Source organism: Perkinsus marinus (assembly GCF_000006405.1).
Source record: "Perkinsus marinus ATCC 50983 genomic scaffold scf_1104296964226, whole genome shotgun sequence".
In the NCBI taxonomy this organism is placed as follows: domain Eukaryota; phylum Perkinsozoa; order Perkinsida; family Perkinsidae; genus Perkinsus; species Perkinsus marinus.
Genome location: NW_003204753.1, coordinates 24,532 through 32,350, shown reverse-complemented (window position 1 = coordinate 32,350; position 7,819 = coordinate 24,532). Strand labels below are relative to the sequence as shown.

The window sequence follows — 7,819 nt, the reverse complement described above, 5'->3', positions numbered from 1 at the left end:
AAACGATGTACGCAACAATTCTAATGAGCTCCTCCTCCCTCTGTGACCTTATACAATTTCTCTTCTACAGGGTTGGTGAAGTTAATCGTACTTTGATCAACTTTCGCATTTCTAGCAAGAGATCTCCCATCGCTGCTTTAGTCTGCTACGTTGGGTTTACCTCTTGCTTTTTATTGACAACGTGAAGAGGTTTTCATGTCCATCGATATCAATATCATCTAAATGACCAACAACACACCAAAACTACTCATCGTCAACCACATGCGTCTGAGGAAATCTTGAGAGATTCTCGCTGGTTTTTATGTACTTTCAACTCAATGCGTGTGATCAATGAAAAACTCACGAGCACAGCTGAGAAAAGCGAACATATATTGCAACACTGCAACACGCATGTGCCACATATCTCGATGAACTACGACGATGTCACATATCGCGTTCTGCTCTGTGGTTTCCGCTGAACCCCGTGGAAAGAGGGGGAGATTCGGTCTCGCGTTCACAGTTTTATGAATTCGAGTAGAAATGTGTAAAAACCAATAAGAATTTTCCCAAAAATTTCCCCAGAATTTTCATATTGTCACCAACACACACGTAGTTGACCATGTACATACCCCCTAGGTACACACATTCATTGACAGGATAACTTTTCGAAGCACCTACGAGTTGGTCCAATAAATAACTGTCGTTATAACATCGCTACCGCGATTAGGACCGGGACCTATGCTTTCTCGTCAATCTCGCTACGCCCTGCGAGACATTATTCTAAGTTCACCTTTCATACGTAGAAGTTCTACGGTAGAACACGATAAACTGTCAGTCGTGGTATTTTTCATGCGTAGGTTTGCATCTGGCTGTTCTGCATGATAGCGTAGTTCATGTTGGGAACTACGCCACCGTTAGGGAACTTCTGTGATGATTCATTCGGCGTGTTTAACAGACCTTCGAGAGCCGACCCAGGATTAGATATCACATGTAAAACACTCGATCTTGGGTGCGCTCTTAGAACTCAGGAGAGGCGGTCTATCGAACCTCACCCCAATTATATACTCATATCTTTGCTCGTCGCCCGCCCGACCGTTTTGTTCTGTACTGTCTCGTAGTAGCATGATCAACTAAGCAAGATTAAGGATTGATTTCTCTCCTATGGTTGTGTTCAATGATGATCTGGACAACTCTCCCAACACGACTAACGAGTTTGTAATCCCCGATGAGCATAATTATGATCATCAGTTCTTGAGCTTCACTTCGTTTATTGTCTGTGTGATAGTATGTGACTCCTATTAAGTGGCCGAGATACTTCTAACCATTATATGTATTTTTTACAAACATGCTTTTGTGATTGTCCAAGTTTACCTTGAAAAGGTAATGTAAATGTGCGCGTGGCCAACAACGCGTGTTGTTAACGAGGTTGTGTGAGAATTTCGGGAAGTTCTCGTTGGTTTCTGTGCACTTCTACCCGAATTCGTATATATACTCTTACAATTAATGAGGAAAGCGAACATATATTCTAGTACGGTGTAAGGTGTGTTTGGGTTTCGCATTTCTCATTTGTTTTTCCACAAGTTTTTGTCAATACTAATGTCAATAACTCGATTGGAATGCACTTGATGGGAAAGTGTTATTCTAAGGTAGAATAGGGCACTACCAAAACGTGAGCGTATCACACGACAAGTTGTCGTTTAATATAAGGATTAGAAGAACTTCTTTTAAAGGCCCAAAACCAATTGAAAATTTCTGTGAGCTCCGTATGGAATTAAAAAGCTCAGGTGTATTTCGCTACTCTAAGACTTATTGTAAACACGATAGGAAAAATGTGTAGATAGTCGGAAAAAGTTTCCGAAAAAGGTTGGGAAAAAATGGGAAAACTTCCCAATCTTAGTGAAAACCCGCTTATCGATTACTCTGTCGTGGACAACTATTCGAAGTTATGATGGTTATAATAGAATTGCTGAGATCACAGATGTACCGCTGCAGCTGGAAATATAAAATTACTCGTTGGTTCGAATCCATTTTCACTGTTTCTGAGGAGAACTGAATTCGACCAATCTCAACAGGGGAAGCTACCGAAAACTGACGGCTACTCGTAGATGTCTGTGGCCATCCACTGCATGTATTTCCCACCGATATCAAAGTTGTAGATACGATATTGTTTTCGGATAGAGCCTAAAAGCCCAGAATCAGTGGTGTCTTCACCACGCCTGGTAGAAGCGACTACATGGGCGATCAAACTCCAGCGTGCTATCGCTGCTACTATCACGAGTTCGGCAGGAGATAAGGTGGTCAAGTTGAGCCTCAATGATGATCAAGGACTTCAAATGGTGGGTTTAGGACGTTCATTTGGGAAATTTTGAGGAAAATTTTGGAAAATTTTCGCTGGTTTCTGTACATTTTCAGCCGAATTTCAATGATAAGTGTGGAAATATATTTCAAGATTGCATTATACTCTCATCTTGTTTATCAGGAAAGTCCCAGAGTAGCTGAGGTTCAATTCCATCCCGTAGTAGAAGCTACTCTTTTCACTCCGTCGCCATCGCCACGCTCGAGGAAGCTCATGCCAGGTAAAGCGTGGGAAAACGTTAACCATAGCAGTTTACGAATTGGAAATGGTTCGTTTTCGCTGAGTTTACAAGAGGTATCGATATAGAAATATAATAAAAATATATCATTAATATAGATAAGAGATTGATGAAGTTTCACCCTAGTGATATGAAAAACACATTCCACGACTGGTGCACATCACCGCGAATATCGAGTTTTACGCCGCCACTTCACATAAAACGGGTGAAACTCCTATGTATTAAATAGAAGTAATTATAAAATAGTGAAGTTTCCCGCGTTTTACGTACAGTGGTGTAATACTCCATGTGAAAAACGCGAAGTTGGCGATATGAAGTGAATTAAAAACACTTCGCGATTTGCACCGGACAAATCACCCCATTTCACGCGTTTTACGCGTTTTTCTCTGCTCACATGCGTTTTTCGCGATGTGAATTTTGAATTTTCTTTTTCACTAGTGTTTTCCATACCACTGACGAAACTCTGGTGTAGTATTATAATTTGACCTCCTCTCTCAGATAGAGCCAACACACTGCCCAGTACCTCCATGGGGGTCCTCAGTTTTAGCTCAAGTCCCGAGCCTTCGCCTCGTTCGCGATCGCCCCGACCGGCCTTCTAAGGGATTTGTATCATACCTATATCGTATTGTCTGTTGTCGTTGATATTTCTATGTTGAGTTTGTTAGGATGCAGATTTTTATTATCATTAGTTGAGATCTGTTATGCGTGGCTTATCGCAGTCTCCCTTGCCAGCAGAGACGCGCGTTGGAGGCTTGTATGCTCTGGGTAGCACTTGGGTCAACTTCTAGTTTGAAATTCGGAAATAACTAACTGATTTTCTGGGGCGCTACGAAAATACGTGAAATTTTGGCTATCAGTTTTTCATATGTATCTTGCATTTGGTGGCAAAATATCGAATTCTCGTTTACTAGAAAGAACGTTGCGAAATCTCTTACACTTGTATGAAATACCCTCTGACGTTTTCAGGGCGAAAACTTGGCAGTGGCTCTTTCGGGGAGATATTTCTCGCGGTGAATGTCCAGACGGGAGAAGAGGTAACGATGGTTAATTACGTGTATTGGTGACAAAATGAGAACTCTGAGAAAATTTCGGCAAATTCTTGCTGGTTTTTGTATATATTTACTCTGAATCGCGAGGAAAATACTGGGCTCACTTGAGGAAACCAAATATATATTCTCAACGAGGTTGGTAAATAATCAAATACTAAGACATAGTAAAAGCACACTCGACGTGATCGCTTCTCAAAATGCTCGAATGGCAGGTCGCCGCTAAATTGGAAAGTGTTAAGTCGAAGCATCCCCAGCTTTTGTATGAAGCTAAGCTCCTTAAGCATCTCCAAGGCGGTCCGGGAATCGCCAATGTACTACGGGGGGCTGCAAATATGAAGAATGCGCGTTTTTTATTCCGGGGTTAATGAAGTTTCACCCGTGATATGAAAAACATATTTCACGACTATTGCGTAGCGTGAATATCGCGTTTTTCACGGAGTTTTACACCAGTTCACGTAAAACGGGTGAAACTCCAATGATAGTGAACAATTTGTCGCTATCATAGTCTCGACAGGTTACTTTTATCACATCACATGTTCATAGCAATGTTTATGCGAGATCGATTCTTATTAATCTCGGGAAATAACACACATCTGCATTAGATCAAATTCACAGGCACTGTATTTTCTAGGTACATTATTGCGATGTTGAAGGAGAATACAATGTACTGATAATGGACGTCCTTGGGCCCAGTTTAGAAGATCTGTTCAATACGTGTAACCGAAAGTTCACTCTTAAAACTTCTCTCATGCTTGGGGATCAAATGCTACACCGTATAGAGTACAACTACTACTCAGCAAAATTTTGGAAGTGGAATTTTTATCAGATACCTACATTCGAAAAATTTTATTCATCGTGATATGAAGCCGGACAACTTTTTGATAGGGCGTGGGAAAAAGGCGGCAACTGTTTTCTTGATCGACTTTGGACTAGCGAAAAAGTAAATCGAATCGCGCGGGTTTTATTTTATGGCATCAGAGAATTTTCGGTAGCGTTTCTCGCAAAGAGGCGTAATACTCTATGTGAAAAACGCGATATGGAGTGAACCCACTTCTCTAGTTAGGACTCCTCTCGCTTGGCAGAAACATTTTTCGCGAAGTGAAATGTGCAATATGTTTTTCCCAGTTTTTTTCATATCACGGGAGAAACTCCAATGTGAAATAGTTGTTTTTATTCACCAAAACGAGTGAATGTATGTGAAATTGAAGTTCCTTTCACAGAATGTGTGTTAACTCTCCGAAAGTCCAACAGGAAAGTTGCATGTGTTCGGAGTTGTTTTCACAGTGTTGGAGGATCACTCAGCTGAGCTTGGGAGTTTCCTCGCTAATTATAGGAGTTTATATACGAATTCAGGTAGAAGTGTACGGAAACAATCGCTAAATTTTCTTAGGATTTGTTTGGAGTTTCATCCGTTTTATGAAAAACACTAGTGAAAAACATATTTTACATTTCCTTACACGAAAAACGCATGTGATCAGTGGATGTATTTCACGTGAAATGGGCTGATTTGTCCGGTGTAACTCGCCGAGTATTTTCAATTCACCTTATATAAGTTTTACGCCACTTCGCGTAGAACAGGTGAAACTCCATCTTGTCACCAAAATATGTAGTCCCAGGTTGTCAAGTTGATACAATGGAGTTTCACCCGTTTTACGCGAAGTGAAATGTGAAATGTGAAATGTGTTTTTCACTAGTGTTTTTCGCATCACTAGGGTGAAACTCCAATAGTGTTCAGCTCAGAGAATGATCGAGAAAAATATAATGTCCCCGAGGGGAACTCACTTTGAAATCACCACTTGAATAGAAACACATTCTTCGATGAGTTTCCCATGTGGATGTCATCTTCGGAATAATTTTCCCATTTTTATCAACGCCTGGGGAGGGTTATTCCTGCAGATATCGCGACCCTAAAACTCATCAGCACATTCCGTATAGAGAAAATAAGAGCCTTACGGGAACTGCGAGATACGCTAGTATAAATGCTCATCTTGGCATAGAGCAATCGCGTCGAGACGATCTAGAAGCAATAGGATATGTAATAATGCCGCTTGCCGGGATCGAACCTGCGCGGGAAACCGTACCGGGGGTTAGGTCCTGATGTACTTCAATCGTGGCTTATTGCCGTGGCAAGGGATAAAGGCTAACACTAAACAAGAGAAGTATCATAAGATTATGGAAAAGAAAATGTCAACACCGGTGGAGGTATTAAAGCATAAAACGTTTTAGTCAAGAATTGGAATTTATGAAGAAATAATATAAGAGTATTAGGGCGTGATGTACAGTGCTTGGTGGCAATTTGATACTATGCAAATGTGAAGAATGTGCGTTTTCTATTCCGGGATTAATGATAGTGAACAACTTGTCGCTATCATAGTCTCGAAAGGTCACTTTTATCACATCACATGTTCATAGCAATGTTCACATTGTTCATGCGATATAGTTTCAGATCGATTCTCATAAACCTCGGAAAATCACGCACATGTGCATATTAAGTTGACACGCACTGGAGTTTCACCCTAGTGATATGAAAAACGTATTCCACTACTACTGCATATCACCGCAAATATCGCGTTTTTCACAGAGTATTACGCCACTTTACGTAAAACGGGTTGTGAAACTCCATAACCTCATTAAGCGTTGGCGGAGAACCACCGAGAATAGTTGAAGTCCTCAGGTGTTAACTCGAGGGTTTCCAGCGGAGTGGGCAACATATCTAAACTATTGCAGAGCATTACGGTTCGAGGACAGGCCGGATTATGCCTATATTCGGAGGATATTCAAGGATTTGTTTATGCGGCAAGGTAGTATTTTTGGAAAAAAAGGGAAAAGAGGAAAAAAATGAAGAAAAAAATGAAAAAAATTGGAAAAAAAGAAAAAAATGAAGAAAAAAATGAAAAAAAATATAACAAAATAAAAAAAATTGATGAAAAATTAATAGAAGGCCAGTGTGTAATTGGTATCACTTCGATCACTGCTATTAGTCATGCTGTATTCGTGGATATGTTATTTACGTTACTGTGCTATTATCCTATCATCACTTGGCTAGGTCAGCTGCTATACAATTACAATTAGATCTTACAAACTCCATGAAGGCCTTGCGCAATGTTGGAGTCGCCAACTTTTCAAATTTTGCGAAATTAATATTTTTTTGCCGGGTTTTCGGAATTTCCGTTTTCATTGCCTTTCCTCATGTCAGGATTCCAAAATGATGGAATTTTCGATTGGATGCAGTTGAACAACTCTGGGAATTCTCGGGGAGTAAGGATGACCAACCAGGGCTCGATGGTAGCAGCACTTGGCGTGGTATGGGAAACAGGGACAATATTATAATGATCGGGGTTTGCGGACGTCATTCGAATATGGAAAAAATTTCGGTTATTCGTGTTGGTGACAATGAGGAAACTTCAGTGTTTTTTGTGTTTTCTGCATATTCCTGTCCCAAGTTGTGCGTGAATTTTTATATTGTAAGAGTGGGGAAATGTGCATATGGTCAACCATATGTGTTGGTAACAATATGGAAATGCTGAGGAAATTTGGGGAGATTTTCATTGGTTTCTGTACATCTCTACTAGAAGTTGTATAAAAACTTCTATAAGGAAGCTCCTAATCTCAGCTGAGAACAGCGAACATATATTCATACTCCAACACTGTAAATAGGGAACCCCCGAGCTCAGCTGAGGAAACCAGGTATATAGTTGAACAGTGTTACCTGTAGGATTGGAGTACATGTTCGCATCCCTCAGCTGAGCTCAGGAGTTTTCTCAATCATTGCATTTTACAGACGAATTCGGGTAGAAGTGTACAGAAAACAAGAACAATTTTCGGAAAATTCCTCATAATTTTTTTCATATTGTGCGTATTTTACCACTCCCTCACTTTGCAGTGGTTTTTTTTGTATCATCAGGTTGATAAGCGAGGATTGGTCGAACCACGCAGACGGAATCATACGAGGTGAGGACCCTGGGCTCCTGATATTGGTCGTAGATCTTACTTTTCATCAGGGAGGACGGTACTGGTATGGCAATCGGAGGAGAAGGTAATAATTACAGCGTTTTAGAGGAGTTTCATCCGTTTAACATGAAGTGGCGTAATACTTTGTGTACACTAAAGGACGTATTATTTCTGCAACCGAAAGTGAACTGTGAAATCGGGTGACTCTCCAATATTTTGCCAAATTGGAGCGGACTAGTAAATGTG

The 7,819-nt window shown here is 40.6% G+C and overlaps 1 protein-coding gene across 1 annotated transcript in view; it reads left to right on the top strand.

Annotated features, from left to right (window-relative positions):
* Positions 1 to 7,819, top strand: part of Pmar_PMAR003218 (casein kinase, putative) — a gene marked incomplete at both ends in the record, with an annotated part of 10,449 nt that overhangs the window by 2,415 nt on the left and 215 nt on the right. The window contains 12 exons of the mRNA XM_002770883.1: positions 2,158 to 2,315; positions 2,459 to 2,555; positions 3,540 to 3,607; positions 3,835 to 3,933; positions 4,254 to 4,402; positions 4,449 to 4,562; positions 5,519 to 5,657; positions 5,714 to 5,824; positions 6,297 to 6,423; positions 6,819 to 6,925; positions 7,527 to 7,573; positions 7,624 to 7,658. Coding sequence (XP_002770929.1) covers positions 2,158 to 2,315; positions 2,459 to 2,555; positions 3,540 to 3,607; positions 3,835 to 3,933; positions 4,254 to 4,402; positions 4,449 to 4,562; positions 5,519 to 5,657; positions 5,714 to 5,824; positions 6,297 to 6,423; positions 6,819 to 6,925; positions 7,527 to 7,573; positions 7,624 to 7,658 — 1,251 coding nt within the window. The remainder of the gene's footprint in view (positions 1 to 2,157; positions 2,316 to 2,458; positions 2,556 to 3,539; positions 3,608 to 3,834; positions 3,934 to 4,253; positions 4,403 to 4,448; positions 4,563 to 5,518; positions 5,658 to 5,713; positions 5,825 to 6,296; positions 6,424 to 6,818; positions 6,926 to 7,526; positions 7,574 to 7,623; positions 7,659 to 7,819) is intronic.